Source organism: Talaromyces marneffei, chromosome 7 (assembly GCF_009556855.1).
Source record: "Talaromyces marneffei chromosome 7, complete sequence".
Classification (NCBI taxonomy): domain Eukaryota; kingdom Fungi; phylum Ascomycota; class Eurotiomycetes; order Eurotiales; family Trichocomaceae; genus Talaromyces; species Talaromyces marneffei.
In genome coordinates this window covers 1,698,985-1,726,836 of record NC_072354.1, presented here as the reverse complement: position 1 = coordinate 1,726,836, position 27,852 = coordinate 1,698,985, and the positions used below count along the sequence as shown (strand labels likewise).

The window sequence follows — 27,852 nt, the reverse complement described above, 5'->3', positions numbered from 1 at the left end:
GTCGTATGCGTATACACCTGAACCATGCAATTCCACTCAATATGAAAAAACGGAAAAAAAAAAAAGAGAGAATAGGGATGAGTAATTATACAAAAAGTGTCATGCCGAATAGAAAGAATGCCTCGGTCAAGTGAAATAGAAAGGATAATCAATCAATCAGTCAATCAGTCAACCCTCAAATAAAGATCCTCCCCCCTCCTCGTAGGCGTGATATTATGTTTCTTCGCTGATGGTGGAGATTGGACTTCTCCACTAGCAGCTGTATTATTAGGCTCGCCATTCATGGCAACGACTACCTTCCGGCTGATGGTCGGCTTCGGCTGAACGCCGCTCCTGAATTGTGCTTCCATTTTGTCCGCTACACCCTCACCGCGCCGTTTCGCGAGGAGGCTGCTATTTACGCTGGGGCTAGGACTGGCGGAGCGCGAGCGTTGGCCGGGCCCGAGTTCGTAGACCATATCCATTGGGTTTGGGAAGTTGTTGTTGTTGTTGTTATTATTGTTGGGAGGTGGTGGGGGTGGCATGCTTGAGGCGCTGTGGCGCCCTTCATAGTATACCTCTGCCACATGCGACTTGCGCATTCCCTGTGCTGTTGCTGGGACGATTGCTGCTGCTGCTGAGCGAGGGATGGCGGGGTATCGTAGAGGCGATTTTGTGGGGAGAGGGATTCGCTCGGATACTGGTGATAATCTCGGTGGCTGTTGCTGCTGCTGCTGCTGCGATTGTCGTCGTACTTGATATGGAATGGAGAGTTTGCTGCGTTCTGTTGTTGTCCAGTCATCTTCGGCCGTGAGGGTCTCGTAGCTTGGATCGGCTGGGGCGACGTCGAATCCGTTCGGATGTCGGGAATAAGGCCGTCTGTATGCGTTTGATTTGGTTGGAGTTGTGAGCGATCGTGGTGCGTTTCCTAGACGAGAAAAGTTTCTTTGTAGTGATGCAGTGTTGTTCCAATTTCCACTGTTGTTGTACTGCTGTGCAGGAGACATGCCGGTCCTCCGGCGAGGTGCATTAGGTATCGGGACTGCCTCTTTGTCCCATTGATACGAATAATATCCTGCACTGCCATTACCATCATACGGGTTCTGTTGTTCCTGTCCTGTCCGCAAGGGAGGAAGCATCGCTCGAGGACCGGCTGGAAGTCCCACGGCCCGCATGGAACTTCTGCCCTCTGCCACAATGCGCTGCTGCGACATACGTCTCGTTCTGTTGAGGGGTGGTCCAAAGATGTCGTTACTATTCAATTGCTGCTCATCTTCATCAAAAACTGTTGCTTCACTAGTTGGTCGAGGAGAAGGACCACCAACGACCCTTACCGTATTAGTTGTAGGGGGCTGACGGATCACTCTTAACGGCTCGGGGACTATTCCTATTCCTATTCCTTGTAGTGACGTGCGTTCGGGTAAAAGACGAGATAACGTTCGTTGCGAGGTTTGGCTTTGCGGTGAACCGTTATAGTCTGTCTCCGGGGACATGGCAGCCTTATTCGCGTACACATTATTTGCATTCGCAGCATCTAGTCGCGTCATAATCACTAGAGGACCCTGTTGCTCTCGAGATAGCGGCTGCGAAGGAAACTGTTGAAAATGAGCACCACCATCGTATTCGTTTTCCATCGTCCCCCCTGGGAATTGTGATGGTTGCGTCGGCGGCCATGGCTGCGGTACAAAAGTCGCAGCAGTAAAGTCCGGCGGTTCGCTCATTGCGCCTCCAATCTCGAAACTTTGTGGAGCAGCTTTTTCTTGCAGTCGTCTGCGTCGTAATTTTCGACCGCAAAATAATATTGCGACGGCCACTAAAAATATAACCGATATACCAGATGCAATTGATACGCCGATTACGGCGGGTGAACTTAGAGATGTAGATTTGGCTGCTGCGCTTGATGCGGTTGGTGCACTCGTTGCCGGAATTCCTGACAGTGTCACCGTGCTGGGAAATGTTGTCAATGCTGTGATAGGCAAAGTAGTAGCTGCCGTCGCCGTCGCCGTAATCCTTGCTGTAGTTACCAACGTACTTCCACTGGGCGTGCTGCTCACAGCCACAGTCGTCAGCGCAGTCGACGCCCCGCTGGTACTCTCGGCAGATACAGACGCCGGCGTTGTAGTAACTAAATGAGTCGTCTCCGTAACAACCGAAACCCTCGTCGCCGTAATAGCTCCATGCGTCTCTGGCAAAGCACCGGACACGTCGTTGCAAATCGCATACCCAACCGACCCCTCAGTCGAGACGATATCTGATGGACACGAGCCTACTATACATGCCAACGACACTTCGCCTATGGTCAGACCACTGGTGGTATTCGTCCGACAGAGACAGTCGAGATCAGTTGAACAGCAAATCCCAGCGGCGTATTGGGTACGGATAAACTCTTGGACGCATGGTAGGGCGCATGGCGGGATAGAATCGCTCAAGTATGCACTGGTGCTACCGGTAGCTGCGCAATCTGCGGCTGTGGCTGTTGTCGTTGACGATGCTATTTGGCCAAATCCCAGGAAGACTGTCAAAGAAATGAAGACACTGCTTCTCCATGGTAGACATGATACCAGCATACTACAAAGGTCAGTATCATAGTGTCTCTGTGCGGGGGAAAGGCGGGCTCACCTGCTCAGTCGATGGTTTGAGGTAGGCTGCTACCCAGAAGAATATGATGATCTATAATGAGACATAGTCAGATTGCTCCAGAAGAAACAAGCAACTGTTTGTCGTATTGTAAACTAATATGAATCGTAATAGAGAAAGAGAATGGATGCTGATATTAGAATTCTATAACGTCAAAAAAACAAGATGAAGAAAGAACACAAAGGAAAGATATGACAAAAGAGAGATGAAGAGAAAGAGGATACTAAACATGAAATATGAAACAGAACGAAATCTCGAAGGAGATTCTTCAGCAAGTCCATCCTGACGATGTTGCAATTGGTTACCTATCTGGGTAAACTCCCTTTCTACGCGCCAGGGGAAATCGCAGCTAGCATTGCCTCGTTTTCTCCTTTTTTTTTCTCCGTCTAGGCGCCATCTTGAAACTGCATGACATCGTTTGATAGGAACGGGTGCAGAGACTTGTTCGGCGCGTAGAGGAGTGGTTGGTCGTGAAGAAAATGGGCGAGAGAGACGAAGAGGAAGTAGGCGCCCAGGGTCGAGGGTTGGCGCTTTGCGAGGGCCAATCAGAGTGTCAAATTGCGGAAAGTCCATCTTGCTCCTTTGGCGCTAAAAAGTAGGCTGTGATGTCATGTGATCTGAGTGCTAGAGCCAGTTAGATGCTCGGCGGGTGTAACCCCAGTCAAAGGGAATCATCGTTCTTCTGTTCCAACTCTGTAATCAGATGAAGCTTGACTCCCACTACTCCGTATACGTAGTATGATCCTAAGAACGTCGAGCGCCAACATGAAACAACAGGTAAGGCGCTTACCGGTTGATGAGTGACCCACGGTTCGACTCACGATTTATGATGAAATCTACGATGATGTCACCGATCTTCCGGACTTTTTACAGAGGTCTTGAATACGACGGATTAATCAATTATCGTCCTATAATCGTAATAATAGTAGACAAGCGCATCGAACGCCATGCGTACTTCGCTCAGCCAGGCACCCATTGAACAACGTGTGCATCGGAGACGCAAAGAAGGTAGTAAAATGTGAAACAGAACTGGTATCATCGAGATAGAGCAAGCAAACAAGCAAGCAGCAAACAGTAATCAAACAATCAAGCAGAATCGTATCGACCGGGAATTTACGTAGTAATTCATCAATCAATTCAATGATCAATCAAATCGATTGAATTGAGCCACAACGCCAAGACTGCCGAGCTAGCCAAGAACAGGGTAGTGTTGTTGCGGTTGAATCGGTTGAACGAGTAGCGCAGTGAACGGAGCAAAGCGTTGTCAGCAAGGAAGGTCCCTTCCGTCGGAACGAAACACAGGTCGCTCGACTAGGCTGCCGGGGTTTCCGTACTCGCAGCGCGACTCATTAATCAACGGGTTTGTCGATTAGTACTTGAGGATGATGTACCTGGAGACAGACAGTCAGTATCGAATGGTGTTTCAAAGAACTCGTGGATAGATAAGCTTACAAAGCGTGGATGATACCGGGAATGTAGCCCAGGATGGTCAAACAGATGTTGATGAGCAAGTCGGCACCGCATCCGCGCTCCAGGAAGACACCCACTGGAGGGAGGATGATGGCGAAGATGATCTTGCAGATATCGCTGCGGGTTTGTTAGTAGTTGAAATTGAATTCAAGAATTGCACGGTCGCATTCGAATTTGACTCATATCGCACGGTCGCAGCCGGCAAAAGTGCCGATTGCACGAAAAGATAAGGTAGACTTACGAAGCGGTGAGAGGCATGTTGATGATTGATTGATCGATTGACTGAATCAGAGAAAGATTCTAGAGGTTTTCGAGGGTAAAGGGGGTATGAATACGGAAAACAATTTATCGCTGGGGATGAAGTTGAGGTAGTAAAAGAACAGGGAGTGGAAGGACGAGGGAAATGGGAGTGACTTAAGTACGTACGTACCAAGCTGAGATTGTTTCCTTCCGTTATTGGGCCAGCTCTGGTCGGAAGTCGCGGAATACGTCATTGCCTGGCCGCACTGTCCTGGCGTTGCCCTTACAGAGTAAGGTTGTACCGCCACACGTGAGGCGCAAGCTACTGCCAGCGGCGCTGTCTGATTGGTGTCTGGGCCTTCCGTTGCGTACTCCGTAGTAACGACGACGTTTGCAGTGCCGGCACGTGCGGCTGATCTTCGACATTCCTCTTGTTCAGGCAATACTCTGTAGGCTAATGGCTGCATCCAACACGAACACTTGAATCCTCGACTCCGTGAATACTGGTATACTCGTTGGTGCCTGAGAAATATTGTGGTTGCCTCGGTTGGCCAGCTATTTTTATCCACCAAGTTTCTAGAACTGAAGCCCACAGCTCCCCGACGTGTTGGTCAATTTCAATTTGTATCACCAGACGTGCTGTCGAAACGCCACATCGGTCATTTTTGGCTGGCGTCATCCAGTCCCAGGCCGCAAAACAACGAATAGTAAGTACTACGTATCTGCATAAACAAAGCAATCTTATTGAAGTCATGTCGAATGGATGATTGAATTAAGGCTGGAAGGAGGAATGTCGGGAAAGCCCCACCTCCGCAGCTTCCGCCATTGGTCGGTCGTCTCACATGGCCCAGACTCAACAACTTCTTTGAGCTCAACTCTGACAACGTAGACGCAGTACGAGCATAAATGTCATGCTCACTTTAACCGGGTACATCCCCAACTCCATCGTGAGAGCTGGTTGCGCGGGAGCCGGTCGACAATGTCTATCAAGGCCCGCCTTGGCCCTCTTGACAGTCCGGAAGTTCAGCTCCAGCCATGTGAATAATCAATGGCAAGCGCTGACTTGGGCTACACAGCAACCTGACCATGTGGTATGCATATATCTAGACTCGAATGTTTGAATACGGCTAAGGTGCAAATAGACACCAGACGATATTACTACCTCCTACACTCACCTCCGTACCTCGTCGAAACAATCCCCTGTTGTGCCAATTCTCTTCGTGTCCCCAGAATTTACGGCGTGGACGGAACCAACGGGCCCTCTTCTTTCACAATGGGCGACCCCGCTATTCAATCAGATCCATGGAGGCGATGCCCCGGATGTTGTCTATACAATTGCGGCTGTAGTCGACAAAATCTCCAGCAACAGTGGCGGGAATACAACAGCTACGGAAGGTTTGTCACTGCTCTTGGCCGATAGCTCTTGCATAACCGCTTCAATTGCGACGCCCACGCGTTTGAAGAGCAACACCTCTGAGGAACCAGCGTTCTTTCTGTCAGCCAAAAACAACGATAGTCACAACAGCGCTCAATATCACGAAATTGGCCTCCGTCTCGCCCAAACCGTATTTCGAAACGGAAGGGACAGAACTCTGCTAGGAATGCGATGGACTCGAGACGACTCGAACAGTTACTTCCTAGATAGCTACCACGACCTTTCGTCTTGCTCTGTGGCAGCTCCAGTCCGTGAGGCACACTGCGCCGTCAACATCCCCTTTCACCCTGTGACACAACGTCGACGAGTCATTTCAAGCATGGGAAACATTGTACGACAAGTCTCCAAATCCACAACCGATGATGGTGATCTTAGTGCAGCTATTCCTGCCTCCTCTGAGTTGGAGAAAGAACTTCCCAGATACGTTAGCGAACGCGGGATTCCACATCAAAGAGTGGCAGTATGGGCGCTAGTCGAGCCACCAACCGCGTCTTCGACCCATACCACTCAGGAGGACATTCAGAGCTCATTATCCAAAGGAAGCAAGATTCATCGTGTGGTTAGCGGAGGTGGCGGCTGGGGTAAGAAGCAAGGCCTACTATCATTAGACCCAGAAGCGACTTTCGCAGCTGGAAGTCGAAATTCTCGCGAAGCATCGCTGGATCTGGTATTCACTTCGTCTTCGGAAACCGAGCCGGCCTTCACAAACGACCTTCCAGACTTTCTTGAGGGGCTTTGCCTTGAAGAGAACATTGCTCAATTAACACAGGTAGCATCACCTGGAGATTATATCCAATTCTTCGTGACCCCCGAAGACGACTTAAAATTTAAGGTTGAGTCTACGCCAGGCGCTCTTAGGTACTCATTTGGAGTAGACGCTCCCGAAGATTTGAAGGAAACATCTTCCACGACTTTGAAAGGCATGGCCGTGATCCACGACCATTTTGGCGCCATCTCAGAATCAGCGATAAGCTATTCGCAGAAAGACTCGTCACAGGCATCAAAATGTGAGACCAAGATTTCTGTGCCAGGGTCGAGGATTGCTTTGTCGGTTGCATGACGCACTTGACTCTTGTATAGTAGATGTATTTTAGGCCAATATATTCAAATAATGTCGCAATGATATCATAAATCCAATGTATTTCGAGGCGTTGAATTTTATACGTGGAGTCGATTAGGACGATCACTGAGCATGTGGGCCTGCTCACGGATAATCATCCAGAATGCCCAAATTCGCCCAAGATTCTACATCCTTCCACTCCTTTTTACCCCCAAAGATTTACGCTCAGGTTTCTAGTATTTATTTTCTTTAGACTCTCTAGATGGAAACCATCTGGCACTTTCACCACGAGTCCTGGGACGAGCCCTGGTCGTCGGATGATTTTCCGGCGGGTGAAAGCAAAAAGGAAACTGATCAAAGACTCCGCCATCAAAGCTCGAAGCCGTGGTGGGAAAACACGAAAAACGAAGTTGTGCGATTCCTACACAAAGAACTCACTTCTCATTGACCGTGGGGGTATACGATTTACTGCACCGTTTACACCCCGGAATGTGACCAGCATTGGGATGCCTTTCTCGAGGCAATTTCCAAGAATACCTACGCAGGCTTAGGCTCAGATCTCCATGACGATGAACCATCCCGGATCTTCAAGGAGGGATACCGCCCTCTAGGTTTCAATGATCCTGCTCAGTTCAACGGTGCAACTCTGGACGAGATCCGTAAGCATTTCAGGGCGTTCCGGGAGAGTGACACCAACGGAAATCAGGACGTTCGATTTCGGTGGTGTCTAGTCATTGATGAAGGCGCTTTACAATCCTTTATCCGCCACCCTAGATGGGTCACGGTGGTAGACCCGAATCACAGAGGAGGCAGCAGTTACAATACGCAATACTACCCGGGATATTTACGCTTATATCTGAGTGATCTCTGGAGCCTTACTCGTATTGGGCGCGCTCTCGGGCTGGATGATGTCTGTGGAACAATGAAAGGAACAGACGACGTTTGATTCTGATATGTATTAGTATGTATATAACACTAAGACTCTTACTAGCAAACAGGAAATATTTTTATCATAAAAACAGATCGATTGAATTTGATATTGATAGCTGGCCGGTTGACGCGTGAAATACGTTATTGATGCCATGGCGATTTGATTATCATGTGCTTCGCCATGGACCTTTGGAGCCCTTGGATGGTTATAAGTATTTTGGGTGCCCTTCTGCGGACGCTACTGATTCTCTAGGTCTGGTAACCCTTGGGTGGTCTAGTTGATGCTGTGCTGTATGATCTTGCCTGCTAGTTATTGTTCCTAGTAGTTAGTAATCTTTATCTGGCCCCTACATGTAGTTGCGTAGTTGTATGTGTTCTATGCCGTTTCTAGTTCTTATCTAATTAGGGTATTAGTAGCCTTGAGTCATTGCTATATGCTAGGGTAATTTAAATAGCTGAAAAATGTGATTATCTGAGAGATATTATTAATTTTAATGCTATAGCTGTATATTAGTATGAAGAGGGGTCTATACAGTCTATTACCATTGAGAAATCAGTGCTGTCATGATTGCCTCGCAAGTTCCTAGGATTCAACCCCCTTAGCTCTGTAGTCAAAAGAACAATAGCTTCCTCAAATTGTTGATCTAAAAATAAGAGCTGGAACTAGATTAATCTATTGTCAGGTCTCTCTATTATGCTTGAGGTGATAAGCACCATACCCGATAGAATGAGCATCTGGAACATGGAACTTATCTAGGTACGGTACCCGCCCATGGATTTATATATTTCTACAATTTTCACAATTCCGGACGTCTTTTCGGTCTACCATATGTACCGTCGATTTGTAGGAATGAATTACTTTCAGGTGATAGTTGGGTGCCGGTAGGTCAACCAAGATGTCAGCTCCATATAAGGATTAGTACCTCGCTCCTCTCAGAGAGGTAATTTCTTCGTCAGGGACAGTACGTATAGGGTAAGATATCTACTGGCTTGTAGGCATGGAGTATCGAATCCATGGACAGTCTGCTCCAGATCACCTCCTATTCTTTGATAATTTATATATGGTAGACATAACGAATAACTCATACGCAACAATCTCAATTAGAAATATTCCAAAAGATATATCGATATAAAAAAGCGCCTCTGCAGGTGGTTGAAGTCAGAGTTGTGATGCACGCCAAGACAATCCACGTGACAGGGGAGCTTGATCAAATCAAGAACCTGCAACCACCAGCATGGGCTTCATCTATCTATCTACCTACCTAGCACACCTCATCCTCCCGCAACATCACACCTCCCGAATATTGAGAAACTATAATTCTCTAAGCTCCGACAGAATAAGAATAATAGAATCAGCTGTTCGCTGTCTATAACGACCGTCAAGATGGCTACTGATCTTTGGTAAGTTGTCCTCGGGGAGCTGACGTCCGCTTGTTTGGTTGTCTGTACTTGGGCTGTTACAGCTCTCTCCAGCTATTTCTCTCGATGAAATTTTGAATATGATGCTGATATTATAATGTCACAGTCCCGTTTACGCGGTTAGTACCTACCCTTCGTTCCCGATCGCTTGATCGCTGACCCGAGTCGATGACACCACAACATCACAACAACAAACTAACATGATCTTGACAGCCCTTCTTCGGCGCTCTCGGCTGCACCTCCGCCATCGTCTTCACCTGCTTCGGCGCCGCCTATGGAACCGCTAAGGCTGGTGTCGGTGTCTGCGGTATGGCCGTTCTCAGACCGGACTTGATCGTCCGAAGTGCGTCCCTCCCCTCTTCTCCCAGTTCAACATCTACTAACAGCGATGGCCAGACATCGTCCCCATCGTCATGGCTGGTATTATTGCTATCTATGGCCTGGTCGTTTCCGTCTTGATTGCAAATGATTTGAATCAGCGTCTGCCTCTGTATACTGGTTTCATTCAGCTTGGTGCTGGTCTTGCCGTTGGTTTGGCTGGTTTGGCTGCTGGGTATGTCTTCTTTCTGTCTCTGCCTCTATTTGTAATAAAGTACTAATTTAATGGCAGTTTCGCTATTGGTATCGTCGGAGATGCTGGTGTCCGTGGATCCGCTCAACAGCCTCGTCTTTATGTTGGAATGATTCTTATTCTTATTTTTGCTGAAGTTTTGGGTCAGTCCCCCCTTCTTCTACGATTCTATGAGTCTAGTTTGTTTGGATTTTGTCTAACTGGATGGGTTAGGTCTGTACGGTCTCATCGTCGCTCTGCTCATGAACTCGCGCTCACGCGGCGAATGCTAAACGACGCACGCACCGAACGGTTGAGCTGCTACGAGGAGGGAATGAATCGAATTGGATATGCACATCTAACCTCGACGCATACATCGCTATTCAATCTCAGCTCAACCGCCATAATCTGCATATGCAACCGACCCAAACGCATATGTGGACCATTTAATAACGAACGATCCCCATTCTTCGACGCAGATATTCTGACCGAAGAATGATGGATATGTATCGCTCTGATCTTACAATCAGACCAGACTACCCTTTCCTACTCTTCTTTTTTTTAGGGAAGTACTTAGTCTGGTCTGATTGTGAATGTAAAGCAAGGGAAAACCACTCTTCATCTTTCTATATCTGTCATTGCTCTCTTTCTTTTTTGTGTTTGTTTCGTGTGTTCTGGTATGTTTACGTTAATGTTCTATATATTTGAATTACATTCATCAATCATCTCATTCCTATTACCCATGTATGGCATGAGGGTGTAGGTGCTCGTCGGGGGGATCCGATCGAATCTTAGAAATTAGACCTGTCGAAAGCATCCAGAATTGAAGTGATACCAGACTTAGCTAAAGCCGGATTTCTATGTAATCTGAAGACACTAGTGGTAAAGTAACTAACTATGCATATTAAAAGAAAAGGCTTCCAATTCGAATCAACCGGAAAACACGCAACAAATGGCCAGCAATAATAGCGGCAGAGATTGTGTATATATATAAAACTCGGAAGCAAACAAGCTCAAACATCTCCTTGTAATGTTTGTTTACAGACTGAAATGATCAAGAAAGAGAAAGAGAAAAAAAAAAAACGCCTTTGAATGTGGATGTGGCTGTGAATATGAATGATACAGAGATTTAACTATGTATATATTGTAATGCCCCTGCCCACCACTACTGAACCACAAAAATGGCGAGAACTGAGTGAGAAGAAGGCGAGGAAGGAGAGGGAGGATTAAGCTTTATCAAGCTTCCTTCGCAACGTCCTCGTCTTGCGCAACAACTTCTTGAACTTGTGCTTCTTCATTTTGAGTTTTCGCTGTCTTCGCACGGAGATGGTGTACATTGTCCTGTTGACTGTACGCTCGATATATGACTTTCCAGCGTCGATGACTGGTTCCTCGATGTTGTGCTCTTCGCTGGGGACCAAGGGCGCAAAGGAGGTTTCGAATGTGCGCTGGCCGTCCGCGTATGCGGTTTCGCGGATTGTGAGCACGGTGGAATAGGTCCTGATATCTGCATCGTCATTACCAGTCGCGGCTTCGGCGGCTTCGAGTACGTCTTCCGGGTTGTATGGCTCCGGAGCAGCGGGGGGCTGGAAGGGGGTTAATCGACTCGCAAACTCGGCGATGGAGGCATGCAATTCCTCCTCCGAGACTTCGTCGAGATGAATTATCCGCGCCCCAGCCTCGCCGTTGCTGACTGATGCTTGCGTGACGGCGTGTCGGAGACTGTTCTGTTGGCTCTGACCGTGCATTGCGTGCTCCATTGATGCAACCGCCGAGGTCAAGGTGTTGAGTACATCTGCGGCACGGTTTCCGCGTCTGGATTTGTTGGCTTCGAAGATGGTATTGAAGGCCTTTTCGGTGCTTGTAGGCGGCACAGGCGCACTGACGGAGATGGGTCTGTGGATGGAGAAGAATGAGGCAACTTTGATATCTATCATAGAATTAAGAACCTTGGGGTTAGTATCTGTGTGAGAGAAAACTTTTTTTTTTCCTTTTGATTCCGGAGACAAACCTTCCACCGGCGTGTCCTGCGTTGAAGGCACGCTAGGCAAATTCAACAGCGCTGCAGAGGATTGTCTCGACTTCGTAACATCTCCAGCAGCACCAGCACCAGCCTTTCGTCCCTGAGACTCCTTCACTTTCCTTCCCGCGGATGGATTGGCAGGCGCTTGTTGCGACGAAGAGGCATCAATCGGTCTCGAGCCATCGTTAGGCGGTACGGGAGGTTTCGACGACGAAGAAGAATAGCGACGCTGATGCTGTTGAGCAGCTCCTCTTCGTCGAGTTGCCCTGCTGCTGGTTGTGATGCTGGTGGTGGTCGGAACGAGCAGGTTCGGGAAAGCGACAATTGCCGCCGACGCAGAGTGAGAAGATGTCGTCGTGCGCATGGCACGGCGGAGGGACGAGGCTAACATGATTGAGCTGTGAAAAACCTCTAAGAATACTCGGAAGAATGAGTATTCGGTCGAGGTTGAACTGTTGGAGACGGGGATTCGGAGAGGCGAAGAGAGTCAGAAGCGTGTGACCGAATTTGGTTGCGGCGATGAGGCGGTCAGATGCTGCAGTATGGTTATGTAAGCGCCAAGACTTGTCCCATCACGAGCTTGACAGGTCTCTCGGTGAGAGAGAGACATCGGAGTCTTAGTTTAGATTATAACTACTAACTTATGGTATATTGACATATTCGAGTATCTGACTAGCTCATCATCATTCTTAGTTATCTATATAACTGGAATACATCTAGACTTAGAATAACCTCGGGATCAATTTCTTCTGAACAAACCCGTCCCATCCTACATGTTGCACAAAAAAAAAAGCAAAACCACAAAGAGAGAAACAAAGCCTGCGGGCTGATGATTAAATATACAATGCTAGAAAAGCGGTATAATAGAAAGAAAGGACGCCTGAACCTGCATGAGAACAAAGCCAAAAAAAAGATTAAGAGAAACGTGACAATGAGGGGTCACATGCTGCTCGAAGCGTAAGAGAGGCGTGGAATCATGACAAGGTATCTTGTAAAGTTCACAACACGATAGGAAAATAAAGGAGAACGTTATCGTTGTCGATGCGATGTTGGTGGTAGTGTCGATAAGATGCAGAGTCAAGGACTAGATTCGATGCACAAATATGGCAATACTGATGTGAGGAGAGGTGAGGTCGGGAATGGAGAGGCTGTTGATAATAAAGTCAAGCCTGGAGGCGCAACCTCTACAGGCTTGAAGCTCACTGTCATAAGATCAGCGTATGCAAATTCTTCTGAATAATCATATCCTGCACCGAATCCATCGTAGCTTTCAGTAGCGTAGTGTCCGTTGCATTGGTATAATGAATATAAATCTCTCGGTCTGGCATTCGATTAATACTTCGGAATCGATCCGCAAAGTATTTTGCTGCCGTGTCAAAGTCAGTCGACGAGCCGCTGTAGTCGGGGAAATGTTTGTTAATGGGTGACAGAGGGAGTTTCGTTCTGAAGAGATCCATTTTGTTTAAAAAGAGCATGATGGGTTTGCGTTTGAACCATTCTCCGTTTGCGAGCGACTCGAAGAGCATCATGGCTTCATGCATTTGGTTCTACGCTAGTCAGAATTGTTTCTTCACCAATTCAAAGGGGACAAGGGCATACTGCGTTTTGGTCTTCAAGCAGACTTTGGTCATATCCAGATAGCGCAACCATAAAAAGAAGACATTGCACGCCTTCAAAGCAGTGAATCCACTTCTTTCGTTCGGACCGTTGTCCTCCAACGTCCATCATGCGGAAATTAAGCTGTCCTAATTCGAATAACGTCTCTGTAATACCGGTTGTACGAAGTCGAGAGTGAAGCATATCTTGGTTGTCGGGTAACCAGCCGGGCGTGAATAGACGGTCGAGCGAGTTGAAGAAGCTGTTTCAGTCATTATTAGCATTTGATACCATTTCCGTCAAGTTGCGACATACTAATGCAAATTATCGTGGAGCGCGAACTCATGGCCGCGCGCAACGGCTTTCTGAACACCACTATCACTCCATAACTCTGTCATCGCTTCCTTAATTTCAAGATCGGCAAACGCCTCGTCGGTATCGACATCCGCTTCGGTTTTGGCGAGAAAGATTCCTAGAGCCTGGACGACGTTTAGCTGCGAACTTCAACAGAGACCAAGGGGAGTTCGAGGCCATACCTGATTGCTCTCCTTTTCAAACTCGATCTTCTGCGTCTGCATAATGTCCATCAACACCTTGAACGCCACCACTAGATTCGAATATATAACCGCGCGGTTCTGTCGACGTTCGTCTTCTGGGAATCCGCCCGAGTGGATGATGCGCATTTGTTTGATGATGGTGGATTTGCCCGATTCACCGGCTCCTACAAATAAATAGTGAGTAGTTGACTCATCGAGAACAGAGGGCTGATAACACACCTAACAGGAGCATTTTGACCGTCCGGTCATATGTCTTTTTATCACTGCGAATCTGCTTATCAATCCCGGCGTTGATCCTGACGGCTTCCTTGTCCTCCGGCTCGACCTTGGAGTTTATGCAACCCATGGCGTAGGTCTAGTTGTGGTGAGGCGACTTTTGATAGATATATCTATATTCCCCCACGCATGTGTCTCCTCTTTCCACCGTCGCAACAATCTGATGTGACGGATTTGATGAAATTGCGCCTCCGGTAGACAATTGATCTGCGCGCTTGATTATCGACGTGGAGCGACGCAGTGGCGCGACCCTGCGAGAGAGGGGTGGTGGAAGTTGAAGCTGTTGCAAAGTAACTATAGTCATTAAACTCGCATTAGTCGCGACCGAGATGACAATTAACTGGTAGGCCCGGAGAATTGCAAAAAGTGAACAAAAGAAATATATGAAAAAATAACATAGCTAGAAAAGCAAAACTCGCCACAAGGCCAAGCGAAGCATTGCGGCGAGTCACGGAAGGAGGGATATGCAAGAGCCAGAATTGATGCAATGGGCGGTAGCACACGTTATGTCATGTAACTCCTGTATGTAGGTAATTCTTTCAGCTCCGCTGGTTGTTACCTCGTCCATGTCTTGTAGCAAGTCCCGCGAGTGAGTGCATTCCGATGGGATAGAAGTGGCAGGGCATCATCGAAGACTTTCTTCTGAACAGCCAAAAACAAACATCTAGAAAATTCCTTTTTCCGGACAATTGTGATTGATTGGGTGAGAGCTGCACGGGATGGATTGAAGAATGGATGAACATAATACGAAGGAGAGATGAAGAGAACCGATCGATTGAATGGAAACGACGTTGACGATCGATTTCGATCATAATAACCTGATCTTACCTGTTATTGTGTTTCTTTGTTGTTGATCTTTCTTTGTTCCCTTCCCTCGGTATCGCCGGTCGTTCCACCCGCCTGCTATAGACAGTGCAGTTGTCTGTATTCAGCACTGCAGTCTGACGAACCTTTGCTGAATATGATTCTGGTTCCAACTAGATGAACAGTAGCGACAGTCGATGAAGTGGTATGAAGGGAGAGAACATTCCATGCAGTAATATTGCAAGTAGAAACAGGTAATAGCGAAGAAGGGAAAGGTTTTGTTGGTGGAGAAGGTCCACCATATGGACTCGGTTAGAGGCAATTGCTCTTGCTAATTGCTAAACAGCTTAACAGCTCAATTAAGATATCTAACTCTGCAAGTCGACTAGTGTTATTGCTTGGGTGAACCCAACTTGTTGACAGGCACGTTAACTTGACTGTTTTGAGAAAGTACCTGGCTGCACGGACGGCGTAGCGAGGATTAGCGTGTTGCTAGCTTACGTACGGAGGAGTATAGTCGGTCTATCAACGCTCCACCACGCGGCAAAGAGTGCTATGCCGAGACTGGAGCCCACGAGGGAACCGGCACTGCTGCTGTATGACTACGATGAATGGACCGTAGTAATACAACATATTTGTGCAACAACCAGATCGACAAGCTGAATAGACGGTATGACAGACTGCCTGCGGTCCTACAGAGCAGTTAACTAAGGCGCAAGGTGGTAGTGACAGGGTTTCCCAGGTCGTGTAATTTACACGTATTACTATTACTGTACGGAGCGTACAGGGTAATCTTACATGAATCTCTGTAGTATAAATTGCTTTTTAAACATCCTCGATCCGGATCAACATATCAACATCCAAGGTTTACCATGTCGAACTTTGTAACATGTTAACCTTATTTAACTACTTCATGTCCGGAGTTATGGCGAGATACGAAGGCTATTCTCCCGTCTCCAAACACACGTACAAGGATCGTCCCTGATTTCCAGACTGCTATTGAGTACTCTAGAGGCTAACTCGCACAGTTCCTCGGCAAGAATTCGTGGCGTAGTAACCTTTATTGTACAGTAAAACCCTATTATAACGAATGTGGATATATGAATCCCCGAGTAAAATTTGGATTCCCCTCTGAAATTTTTAAGGTTACATGTATGATAGTAACATAGGCGGCATACAACGAATCTCGACTTGATAACGAATTTCTAGACAGACTCCCGTTCTGTTCTTTTTTTCATTCGTTAGTTAAGGTACACTACGGGGCACGGTACATACTGCATAAATAGGGTTTCCTGAATCTCGGACATGGGTACAATCATGGCTTAGCCGGGGTGTTGACGGTGTCCGCCTATGGGGTTAGTTGTTGCGAAGTAACTAGTTGACAGTGCCAAGTTGGCGCTCCGTGCTTAGTAGTTGGAGACTTGGAGTTTACCAACCAACACGACCAGATCCACCCGAACGCCGCCCCCTGAAGATCGCCATCCCGGTCAGAAACCAGATCAAGTCAAGACTTGAGTTGAAACTTGACAGCCTGACAGCTAGGGATACGGAGAGAGGTGGATATTTGGAGAGGAATGCAGTGTAGTTGGTTATGGTTTGAGCACGAGTCAGAGGAGAATCTCCTCATCTCAGGAGATAATTCTGACTCCATCCACCGTCGTGACTATGGAGTATGCGGTGCAGCCTCCGTGGCTGCCTATTGTGCCTCCCTATCGAGTAAAACAGTCCGTAGCACCGATCTTTCGCCACGCCGATCTTCGTCCCAGTCTTAAATATGAAGCTTTAAGCATTTCTTTATGTAACATCACATCGTACCAAGTTAACCACGTATATTTCAGCGGTTCGAGTTGCATGGAATGTAAAACAGATGCATTGACCACGACGTTACAAAGATGGAATGCGCAGAGCCATCCAATGCTTTCCTATATTGCCGTATACTCAGAATGGCATGTCGACGAATGCTCAAAATTCAGTCTTCTTCAAATCCCTGCAGAAGTGAAGCCAGGGAGTATGAGATACGAATCTGTATGGGGGCGGAAATTATGTTTTTAATTACACGCCACGTACACAATTTGTTAACTTGACTTACTACGCAGTAGGAGCAACCACCGTATCGACTAAACCGTACTGAGAACTCCGTGCAACATGCATATACAAAGCGTTGGATCGTGCAGAATGGCCCGGTGGGATCAACCTGACCGTTGATGTTTAACCGCCGAGATCTGCTCCTGATTTCTTGTTTTTTTTTTTTTTCTGCAGGCAGAGTAGAAGGAATTTTCTTGATCCTCCTGCAGTCAGCATACGAGTACGAATATGTCGCGTGTAATTACATGGCTACATAACCAGTGCTACATGGTTAGTTGCCATGTCGCTTACTACGTACAGAGTATATACTATAGTAGGTTTGAGAGGCTGAAAGTACATAGCTGAACAGAGCAGAACTCTGTAAATGTTTAAAATCGGCAAATACTTCCGTTGTCAGTCTAGTTAGTACCCATGACTAATGGTTGACAACTGGGGTTCCTTGACTAGGGAGGCGATGCGTGTATTCGGCATCTCCTCCTATCTTGTTTCAAAAGTCGAGGCCATAATTTTCCTCCTCTGGGTCTTGAGTCTTGACACCGTCAGCAATTCCCAAGAAAGCGCTGTCATTGGTATGCCAGAATCGAGTACATTGGAGCCACGTGCCTGCCGCTACAGTTTCGCTGCGGGTCTGCGTAATTATCATAAGTACGTCTGGTTTTGTCTGGAGAGTTCTTTGTTTATGCCATGCCCTCGCTTACAATGATCTGAATCGGCTATGCTAGCATGTAGTCGACATAACCAATAACGACACAATAACGGTTGTCTATGGAAATATTTCTGCTTGATTCTAAATACTACGTACAATCCAAGCCGATAATAGCATAACTATCAACTGGTAGCATGTATCGTGAAATACCTGCCACAGAACAAGCGTGTTTCATCATTCGGGAGCGATGGAGAGTGGCTGAGAAACAACGTTTCGGATTTCGATCTGGACCAATCACTGCCAGTCATAAGGTGGGCCGCCACGGGAACGGCCCATGCTTCAGCTGTAATGTACCAGCAAGGACGTATTTCCATTACGCCTTTCGTACTCAATATGTCTCGGTACGTATTTTTGCATTGCTTGATGTCATGGTTGATAGGATTGATGGTGATATAGATCGATAGACGGCAATGTCATGCCGCAGATATTAATTGTCTTCTAGTATATACGTACACGTACAGCTGAATACTTAAAATAAGAAACAATATGTACATAACCTCAATGCCTACGCTTCCGGTCTCAAACCCAGTTGTCTCCTCGTATGCGCCAAAAAGTCGGATATCTTCCAGTCCGTTACCAACATGTGTCCTGGTTTATGTGACATGACCGTCCCTGCGATGGCGTCTCGTTCGAGCGCTTTTTCAACTGCGAATTGAGGCGTTACGCCGCAGCCCTATCATCTCGTTAGAACATCACTTCTTCAGTTTAGAAGATGAGGTGAAGGGGAGTGATAAGTTACATACCCAGAAAACAGGAACCTCTCCCTCCCTCACAACCTGCGCATCCCCGTAATCCACTTTATCCAAATCATTCACTCCAATGAGTTTCGCGCCATCCCATCCCCAAGCAACCGGTTCCCCGTGCGAAGCCAGATACGGCCTCGTCACGTTCCTGACCTCTTCGATTTCGCCGGGTTTGTATAACCGCATACTAACCACGTACGAACTCCCATGGAATATACCAGCCGGCAACAGCGGGATGCTGGTTTGATACATCGCCACCGTTCTAGAATCTTCTTGATGGCAGATCCTGAGACCCGCTTGGGCGAGGGCTTGCTCGAAAGAGAATGAGCAACCTATCAGAAACGCGATGTGTTGGTCCGTCCAGTCAGAGAGGAGGTCAGATTTCGTCTCTATGACCACTTTCTTCTTCTTCTTCTTCTTCTTCTTCTTCTCATCTCCGTCCCCGTCTTCAATTGTGCGAAAAACATGGTAGTATGGAATATCAGTCCTGATATCAAAGTCTGTATCCTCTGTCTCTGTCTTCTCGATGACGGAGACGTCTGGAGAAGTAGGTATTATCCTCCTTGGATCCCCGACTGGTGTCGAGCCTAGAATCGGACAAGGCACGGGATTACGTGCGCAGAGCATGCGAAAGTCATCTGCGTAGTCTGAGTGTAGGACGATGAGGTTGGCTTGCACGTAGTCGCCTGCGAGGCCTGAGGTGGTTGTTACGAGGTTGTGTCTGCATAAAAGACGCGCCTTGTGGGCGGGGGAGAGGGGGAGGGAGTCGATTTCGGTGCGTGTTGTCATGTTTGATTAGTTTTCTAGTATTTATGAATATAATGATTTCAGTAATTTCTTTTGTGTTCATTTGATTCTATTCCCACTTGCAGTAACTAGGAGAGCAGTGAAGTAGTCTTATATAACCCCCCCAGATCGGGAAGATTGGATCCATGCCGATATGGAGTCAAAGCGTGTTTTCAAGGTTGGGGATACGTTTACGTATGTCCTATCTAGATGTCAGATTGATTGGGCGAATCAGGCTAATAGCACGGATATATTTCCTAGATGCCAGATAACTGGCCAACTGACAAGCGAGGTCTGTATGCCTAGATACCCGGTGGTGGCCATCTGGGGACTCGGATCTTATCTCGGTAAGCCTCGATATCAGAGAGGTGGTTCGGCAGATTCGGGATCGAGCCGAGAAGTATCAACGATCTATCTCACATGCTGAATGGTTGATCTCTCGTCGCTTTTGCGGGGTATAGAAGCAATATAAGATTATGGACTTAACTGAGGATAGCTTGTAAATCTAAGTTATGAAGCCGTATGATATCTAGCCGCCAAGTTTGGATATGACGATAATGCGACTGGATAAATTGAGAGGATGGTACCTGACAAGGCTGAATTTGGTGGCATATATGCATTTTTACTTTTTCCTTGAAGATTAGCTTTATAGTTGGTCGAGATAATGTGTATATCCATACAGAATATTGAGCAGCGAGCATAAACCGTGCTCTCGTTGTTGTACCCGGTTGTACAATCATAGCCAAATCACGACGAACACAATGCGCATGCAGCGCGATTCTAATATAAGAGCAAATTCCCAAAGAACTCAACACATCAAACAGAAGTCATCAGCTGAATCTCACATGACCCAATGAGTTATAATGTGTAGATGCATTTCAAATCTATATAGCATCCCGCCAATCAAACTCCCGTAAACCACTGACTCAGTGTGCGGGGCTCCAGTGCCGCCGCCGAAAACACCCTCCGCGCTTTGTATACGTAGTATGAACGGGACTATACTCCCTTCTCGCCTTCTGATTCGATGGACTCGTCCCTGTATAATGACACTTGAAGGCCAGGATTATGGGAATCCTCCAATCCGGATTTATGGACGGGCGAGATTTCGGCCGATCGACGATTTATTCAAGATGTGAAGAGCAATCCTTACTCATCCATTCATCGATCTGGCTAGCCTGGGTTCGAACCTTCCTAGATTGGTGAGGTAGATGGAGGAGTTAATGCTAAACCCCGGCGGTCTTTTTTTTTCGAGTACCGGTAAGATCCGAAGTCCGGCACTGATTCATTGGTATCTAAACTACGGTGACGAGTTGGAGAGTGCGAGTAAAGGTTGATACTATTTCTAATGATCCCCTTGCTGGCATCTTTTCAGAAGAGTGGTATATAAAAAGAGTGAGGTGCCGTTCAGCCTTTCGTGACACAAACTCTCGAGGTAAGATAGTTGACAGAAGACAGGCCGCAAGTTGCCAAGATGCAGGACCTCGAGAGTCAACGTACTTCAATCGATGAGAAGACCCTGATCGGGACCATCGACCCATCGGTCTCTGAATCGAACAATGCGGCAACAACAGCAGAGGCAGCAGCAGATATCAAAGAGAGTACGCCCGAAGAAGAAGAGGAAGTAGTTCCTACTGCGGAAGTAGGCGTCCTCTACCCCGTAACAGACCTCGACAAAGGCATCGTCGGCTGGGACTCGCAGTCCGATCCCGCCAACCCCCAAAACTTTGCCGAATCACGCAAATGGGGACTATTGGCGCTGATGAGTTCAATGACGCTCGTGTCGCCGTTGGCATCAAGCATGTTTGCGCCGGCACTGACCAGTGCAGCGGCGGATTTCCATGTGACGAATGTGACTCTGCTGTCGTTTAGCGTTACCATATATTTGTTGGGATATACGGTTAGTCTTTTTCTCCATCGCTTGTCGTCAGTTGTTGCCAGTAAAACTTGTGTTAATAGTTGGGAATAGTTTGGACCCCTCGTACTCGCACCCCTGAGCGAAATCTACGGCCGCAGAATCGTACTCAGCTGCGCGAACTGGTTCTTCGTCGTATGGCAGATTGGCTGTGCCCTTTCCCCCAATATTTCAGCGCTCATCGTTTTTCGACTACTTGCCGGTATAGGAGGATCAGGCTGTATCACACTTGGTGCAGGCGTAATCGCAGATTTGTTCCCCATGAGAGAACGGGCCAGGGCAACTGCGCTTTGGAGTATGGGTCCATTACTGGGACCTGTTGCTGGTCCTATATGTGGTGGGTTCATTGGTGAGACGATTGGTTGGAGATGGGTTTATTGGCTGTTGTTGATTGTAGCGGGTGCTTTGTCGGTGGGCATTGAGATATTGAACCGCGAGACATATGCCCGTGTCCTTATTCGGTGGAAGATGGAGAAACTGGCCAAGGAGCTGGGTCGAGATGATTTGCGAAGTGGCTATGAGTCCGAGCAGCAGAGTCGGAATCGTCAGACCCCGGGTCAGGTCCTGATACAGGGGCTCAAGAGACCGGTCATACTGTTCTGCAAATCGCCCATTGTCTTTCTCCTGTGTATATACATGAGTCTGGTTTATGGCCTGCTTTATCTCTTTTTCACCACCATTCCGGCCGTGTTTGAGACCCAATACAATTTCTCGCCCGGTCTGTCGGGTCTCGCCTACATCGGTATTGGCGCTGGCTTCTTTCTCGGACTAATAATCGTTGGCACGACAAACGACCGCATCGTCCTCAAGATGATGAAAAACAATGGCGGCAAATACGAACCCGAAATGCGACTACCAACGATGATCATCTTTTCCGCCATCGCACCCATCAGTTTCTTCTGGTACGGCTGGTCGGCCGACAAACACGTCCACTGGATCGTGCCCATCATCGGCATGTTTCCCTACGGATTGGCCATGATGGGGTTGTTCTTACCCATCCAGACGTACGTGATTGATTCATACCAAACATACGCTGCCTCGGCGGTGGCATGTCTCACTGCCACCCGGTCACTGTTTGGGGCATTGTTGCCGCTGGCTGGGCCTAGCATGTTTAATGCGTTGGGATTGGGATGGGGGAATTCGTTGTTGGGGTTTGTGGCATTGGCGTTTGTGCCGATTCCGATTCTGTTCACGAGGTATGGGAAGATGATTCGGGAGAAGTATCCGGTTGATTTCGACTAGGAAGTAGCATGCATGGGTTATTTGATAGATGGGACTGTAAGATAGACAGATATATAGGCATTCATTAGAGCCGTCTCTTTTTCTCCATACTACGTACATAGTTAGTTACCGTATTCGTATAGCATCAACCAAGAATGTGCGTGGCGATAAGAGTCTCGGATGTTGCGGCACTCCGATCGGAACAAAAATTGCCGATGGTCGTGTGCACTAAGAATTATGCTCACTGACTCAGCAGAGTCCGATTGTTTAATTCGTCGATCTGACGTAGCTTAATCGTATCGGGCTTAGTGCAAGCCGCACCGTGAAATATACTACGTACATAGGGTAGTTAGACTGAATAATCATTGAGAAACTTGAATATCCCTAAGTATCATCAAGCACGACAGCGGTGTAACCAGGCAGAGTCTGACAGAATATGAACATACTCCATAAGGTCTGCTGCCAAAAGCATCATGTCCAGTACCCGTAATACAAGCCTGCTCTCTTCATCAGAGAAGAAGCGGCTGCGGGATAGGAAAGCGCAGCAGACACTGCGCGAAAAACGTCAAAATCGTATGCTGGAACTTGAGACCAGAGTGACTTTTTGTGAAAAGAATCATGGCGGAGATGCCCAAGTTAAACTAGACCCGGTTCAGGATGAGGGTGAAAGTCAAGCTCTGGATATGACGAAGTTGCTTGATACGGTGGAGAGACTACGACTAGAGAATAATCGCTTGCGCGAGAGACAAGAGAGTTTGCGCCGGATGGTTGGATCGTGGGATTCGAGCGATGAGAAGAAAGATCCTGAGCCCGAGGGACAGAAAGAGGAAAAGTGTGGAATTAGGTCTACGTGTGGTCGGCATTCAAATGGAAATCGCTCAGTGTCTGATCTTGATTTTCGGACTTCATCCAGTCCTGCTGTTGATAATCAGTATCAAATGACTACTACCACTGCTCCTGACAGCCCAGAAGCAATGTCGATGAACAAAACAGACCCAGTACCTCTCTTCGGCGTCTCAGCCCCAACACTACCATCTCCTCTATACCAATTCCCAGGGTCAATCTGCTCACCACAAAGCCTCCCTATCAGTCCACATCCAGTTATTCACCTCCCATCTCCACCAGCAGTATCGTCTTCAGTCCCCGTCTGGTGTCGTGTGCCCCGAAACACATACGAAACGAACAACACGCGTGTCTACCCATTAATATCAACGCAATGGTTCTCGCATCCAGAGCTAATAGCTCCCTGCCCCTTGAAACCATCGCCTCTGGATTTGTTACATGGTACACGCAAGAATTACCTAGCAAACTACATTCACGACTCTATCCGACTTCGCTCCCTACGAGATGTCGAATGCCTCGCGTTCGGTAATCTGTTATACAACTACAGCAAATGGCGCGCTGCGCCCACACCGGCAACATTCGCCCGTCTAGCACCCTTCCAACATCCGCTTCCCATCCAACTAGAGCAGGACCATTTTGGCGGCATAGACATGATAGTCTGGCCCCAGATGCGCGTTAATATGATCCGTCACTGGGGTAAAGTCGATCTGCTAGAAGTATTTGACTTTCTATCGGCTTGCATGAAGGTTCGCTGGCCATGGAATAAGGATATGTTGGAGCGGGATGCGGATGACAATTTGCAACTACGGGAAGACTTTAGGCAGATTTTCAGTAGTGAGGCTGGCTGGGGACTGACGGCGGAGTTTATTGATCGGTATCCGATGCTTTTAGAGGGGATGGATGTTGAAGCGTTGAGGTTTGAGATTGCGTTTCCGATGGAGATGTATTCTTATTGACTCCTTTATTCACAAAAAGAAATCATTCAAACTTTTCGTTGCGTATTGAGCCACACAACAACACATGGACTCATATCCCAACAACCAGGAACCCCACAAAGGGTGACTGACCACTGCAACAAACAAAATTCAAATTCTCCGCACTGAAAATCAAACGTATCAGATTTTGAGGTTCTTAAATCTTGATACGTACGGAAAGCGGACATTCGCTTAATACCTAGATCTTACCGAATCCTGCCAATTGGTGTGTTTGGGACATGTCACGCAGCGTCGAGGGAACGCCGAACGCATTATTTCCCGATGTGGTTATGGTGCGATGCAAGGAGGTATTGCCCCCCCGAGAGGCACTTTTCAATCTGTATCAATAAACCAAAAATAAAGTCATCTACCTATAATGGAACTTGATCCGAGCTTTGCTTATGATCTGACAATCAATACCGGTAGATGTGGCAAAACCTAAAACTTTCTCAAAACGCACATCAAACCCATTTATAGTTTCCTCCGATTTTGTTTCTCTTTCAGTCATTCACAGCACGTAATAGAATGTTCAGTTTTTTCCTAGAGCCTCAGACGCGAGCGATGATCCACTTCGGACTCCGGTCTCATGTTGTCTGGGACCCCTAAGGAATTAAAAGAATTGTAACAATATATAATCAAAGGAACCGGCTAATTTTCTGAATGGACTTTTCTTGGTCTCGGTACATGCTAGGTAGAGACCTTGTGGAAGCCTTCCACAGCCTCGATTCAACATGACGGTATACAGGACCCATTTCGACACCGTCTGCAATCTCCTCAGTAGTACCAACACAATCAACAGACCTCAACTTGCCACTTGCCAGGCCGCCAAACGGTCTCTTCTTAACAAGGACTCTGTTATGAGTAATAGTTCTGAGCATTCGGATAATCTGAGTGGTCCTAGTGAGAACAGCACTGTTTCCGGAGATCAGGGGAAACAGCGTGGGGATAAGGCTGGATATCTTTACCTAGGTATCTTCCAGGGTTGTATCCAATAGAATATATAATTTAGGAATTAGGACTCGGAAGAAATACCTAGGTATGTAGCTTGTGAAAATAGAGTCTTTGAGGTGTGCTTCGATATTACTAGGCTATAGTCTCTTTCTAATATGTATCTAGATGGCCTGATATCACTTGTATCACTGTATATATAATGAGATACCTTGGAAGCTGGGTAGTATGTTTGAAAACGAATCCTCCAGAATATCTGTTATATATAACTACCTATACATGAATCAAATATATATTAGGACTCTAGATAAGCCCTTCCAGAGTTATGTGTTGTTCAAGCAGGCATTCGTTCCTCTTACTCCCTCCAAGGTTCAACAGGCAAAGAAAAACCTACTCATTGAAAGATCTAGAGCTAAGCTATGTCATTGATATGTAGAACAGTTTTAAATGTCTTTCTATCCTCCGCCCTGTGACTTTATATAGACAGCTTCCGGTACAGCTGAAGCCAGAATATGGGACAATATGAAACTCCAAATTTAATATTTGCCTAGAAAATTTTCCGTATAAATAAATAAAGCATATACGTCTTGAGTTAGCGTAAGTTAGCTATGAATGATTGAAGATTTTCAACATAAACTGGAAGCTGCATCCTTGATATTTTCATGTTACAACGGTTAATCTACTTAAATCTACACGGCAGTAATAAACGGAAGTAACCAAGGGCAAACGAAATAGTTTGAAGAAACAATCTGACTAGTTACAAAAAGAGTAGACAAGGACTAGTCACTGTATAAAAAGACAAGAAGAATCGAAGAAACGGAAATAACAAGCAAAATTGGCCCGACATATGGCTATGCAAGTCCCCAGATCATGGACGTGAAGGGTCGTCGTCCAAGGAGAGTAAAAGGTTAAATAGTACACATTGACGAATGGAATTGAATTCTTGGTTGGTTTGTTGCTGCTGCTGTGGTTGCGAGGACAAGATGGGAAAAACACGATTGAATAGATTTATGCTGAATCCTTGTGCGTCATAATATTCGTGGGTTCGTGTTTTTTTTTTTTCAGGATTGTCTCTAGGTGATTCCAGCTAGGCAGCCGCTTAAAGGGTGACTGGGATGATAGTGCAACCGAGGTTGAGGTTGACGAGGCCAGTCTGTTTATACAAGTTAGAACGGATTCGAAGGTGTAATGTTCAAGATGGGTCATACCTGGCTGGTGTTCTCGCAGCAGGCAGTGACTGCACCCTGGCAGACGTTGCCATTGATAGCGTCAATGAGAGAGGTGGTGATGGGAGTGCCTTCAGCTAAGTCAGTTCCATGATGTGATACGCAAGTAGATGTGTCAAGACTTACAAGTCAATCCAACCTGACCCTTCTGCTTGGCATCCGAGTGATCGATGCCAGCGGCATTCAACTGGTTCAAAACATTCGAGTTGTCCGTGCTGTCAACAGTGTCACAGCAGTGAACTGAGGTTCCAGCCGAGCATTGCTTGTTGTCGACGCTAGGACCCTGCGCAGCCGGAGGAGGGTTAGACATTGTTGTGGTAACGGGGGGAGGAGGAGAGTAGTATTCAGCAGGCGGCGGAGATGAAACTTCAGGAGCAGGTGCAGTGGTTGCAGGTGCAGGGGCAGGGCAGACATCAGCGCGGACAACAACGACCTTTCGCTCAACTTCGACGGGGACTGCGAGAGCAGCAGCTGCGAAGACGCAGGCGGTGATACAGGCAAAGTTGAAATGCATTTTGATTGTTGTGTGTTAAAAAGGATTAACTGGTAGCGATTGATTAACGAGAGTGTCGAGTTGGTCAACGAGTGAATGGTAATGCAAGAACGAAGAGAAGTGCTTCTGTTTTTTGGTTTGTGATGATGAAGAAAAAATAGTTGGAGTTGAGGTCGACCATGATGATCTTTATATACACTTTCCCAGCCAGCAGGATCCGACTTGAAGACATCAACTCACCAACCATCACTGATGGCGTTTCAAGGAAAGGGGCGTCAATTTTTCCAAAACCAATAGTAAACGCCACCGACAGTAGGATTGAAGCCTACAGTACAGGGAGTGTGCAGTAAGGAGCGAGCTCCTGTACGCATCGACTTGAAACCTGGCATAGAACTCTTCGCTGGTGTGGGCCATGCTAGGATTGTTGCATCAAGCTGTGTCTTGACATATCCCATGTCCAGCACAGTATGTTAAAAGATACATATAACATCGATTTTGATTTGTGAGCAATCAATGAGGGGCCTCATCACCATGAATCACCCGTACTAAATCCTATCAGATGTCAGACTGAGATTTACATGCCAAATATCGATATACGCGCATTAAACTTGGCATAGACAAATGGAAACATGATAAAGTCGCGCGGTCCAATGACTTGTTTCCCTACCATTTTTACTTAGTTGCAGACATATACAAGCTCTATCTCATATTATGTCTAGACAGATCTAGATCTAATACTATGGGTAACTCACATCTGATCTATCATGCATGCTAAAATTGGTACCTGACAGCCCGTCCCCAATCAGGTAATTAGCCCTAAGACATTCGCTGCAAGGGAGGACCAATTATCTCTCCCCCCGCTTTTAGACCTCTTCCTCGGCAATAAGATCTGTCAAATGAATTTCGGTCAAATGATAGAAAATACCGAATCGGAGAAAA

General features: G+C 47.0%; 9 protein-coding genes across 9 annotated transcripts; 4 read left to right on the top strand and 5 right to left on the bottom strand.

The window, feature by feature from the left end:
• Nucleotides 1–164: 164 nt before the first annotated feature.
• EYB26_009278 (uncharacterized protein) lies at nucleotides 165–3,189 on the bottom strand (the record flags this gene model as incomplete). The annotated part of the gene is made up of 3 exons (XM_054268528.1): nucleotides 165–2,547; nucleotides 2,599–2,627; nucleotides 3,022–3,189. The coding sequence occupies 3 exons, from the start codon at nucleotides 3,187–3,189 to the stop codon at nucleotides 165–167; spliced, it is 2,580 nt and encodes an 859-aa protein (XP_054124503.1).
• Nucleotides 3,190–5,237: 2,048 nt separating this feature from the next.
• EYB26_009277 (uncharacterized protein) lies at nucleotides 5,238–6,821 on the top strand (the record flags this gene model as incomplete). Its single annotated transcript, XM_054268527.1, has 2 exons — nucleotides 5,238–5,417; nucleotides 5,469–6,821. The coding sequence occupies 2 exons, from the start codon at nucleotides 5,238–5,240 to the stop codon at nucleotides 6,819–6,821; spliced, it is 1,533 nt and encodes a 510-aa protein (XP_054124502.1).
• A 2,314-nt stretch (nucleotides 6,822–9,135) lies between these two features.
• On the top strand, nucleotides 9,136–10,013 carry EYB26_009276 (uncharacterized protein; the record flags this gene model as incomplete). The annotated part of the gene is made up of 6 exons (XM_054268526.1): nucleotides 9,136–9,152; nucleotides 9,277–9,289; nucleotides 9,384–9,513; nucleotides 9,567–9,723; nucleotides 9,781–9,884; nucleotides 9,955–10,013. 6 exons carry the CDS (start codon nucleotides 9,136–9,138, stop codon nucleotides 10,011–10,013), a joined length of 480 nt encoding a protein of 159 aa, XP_054124501.1.
• A 933-nt stretch (nucleotides 10,014–10,946) lies between these two features.
• Nucleotides 10,947–12,134, bottom strand: EYB26_009275 (uncharacterized protein; the record flags this gene model as incomplete). The annotated part of the gene is made up of 2 exons (XM_054268525.1): nucleotides 10,947–11,650; nucleotides 11,732–12,134. The coding sequence occupies 2 exons, from the start codon at nucleotides 12,132–12,134 to the stop codon at nucleotides 10,947–10,949; spliced, it is 1,107 nt and encodes a 368-aa protein (XP_054124500.1).
• Nucleotides 12,135–12,948: 814 nt separating this feature from the next.
• EYB26_009274 (uncharacterized protein) lies at nucleotides 12,949–14,242 on the bottom strand (the record flags this gene model as incomplete). The annotated part of the gene is made up of 5 exons (XM_054268524.1): nucleotides 12,949–13,290; nucleotides 13,343–13,601; nucleotides 13,655–13,818; nucleotides 13,876–14,060; nucleotides 14,116–14,242. 5 exons carry the CDS (start codon nucleotides 14,240–14,242, stop codon nucleotides 12,949–12,951), a joined length of 1,077 nt encoding a protein of 358 aa, XP_054124499.1.
• Nucleotides 14,243–18,272: 4,030 nt separating this feature from the next.
• Nucleotides 18,273–19,299, bottom strand: EYB26_009273 (uncharacterized protein; the record flags this gene model as incomplete). Its single annotated transcript, XM_054268523.1, has 2 exons — nucleotides 18,273–18,440; nucleotides 18,511–19,299. The coding sequence occupies 2 exons, from the start codon at nucleotides 19,297–19,299 to the stop codon at nucleotides 18,273–18,275; spliced, it is 957 nt and encodes a 318-aa protein (XP_054124498.1).
• A 1,468-nt stretch (nucleotides 19,300–20,767) lies between these two features.
• On the top strand, nucleotides 20,768–22,450 carry EYB26_009272 (uncharacterized protein; the record flags this gene model as incomplete). Its single annotated transcript, XM_054268522.1, has 2 exons — nucleotides 20,768–21,193; nucleotides 21,263–22,450. 2 exons carry the CDS (start codon nucleotides 20,768–20,770, stop codon nucleotides 22,448–22,450), a joined length of 1,614 nt encoding a protein of 537 aa, XP_054124497.1.
• Nucleotides 22,451–22,902: 452 nt separating this feature from the next.
• EYB26_009271 (uncharacterized protein) lies at nucleotides 22,903–24,228 on the top strand (the record flags this gene model as incomplete). The annotated part of the gene is made up of 1 exon (XM_054268521.1): nucleotides 22,903–24,228. One exon carries the CDS (start codon nucleotides 22,903–22,905, stop codon nucleotides 24,226–24,228), a length of 1,326 nt encoding a protein of 441 aa, XP_054124496.1.
• A 2,065-nt stretch (nucleotides 24,229–26,293) lies between these two features.
• Nucleotides 26,294–26,934, bottom strand: EYB26_009270 (uncharacterized protein; the record flags this gene model as incomplete). The annotated part of the gene is made up of 3 exons (XM_054268520.1): nucleotides 26,294–26,347; nucleotides 26,403–26,491; nucleotides 26,547–26,934. 3 exons carry the CDS (start codon nucleotides 26,932–26,934, stop codon nucleotides 26,294–26,296), a joined length of 531 nt encoding a protein of 176 aa, XP_054124495.1.
• Between the last annotated feature and the right edge of the window lie 918 nt (nucleotides 26,935–27,852).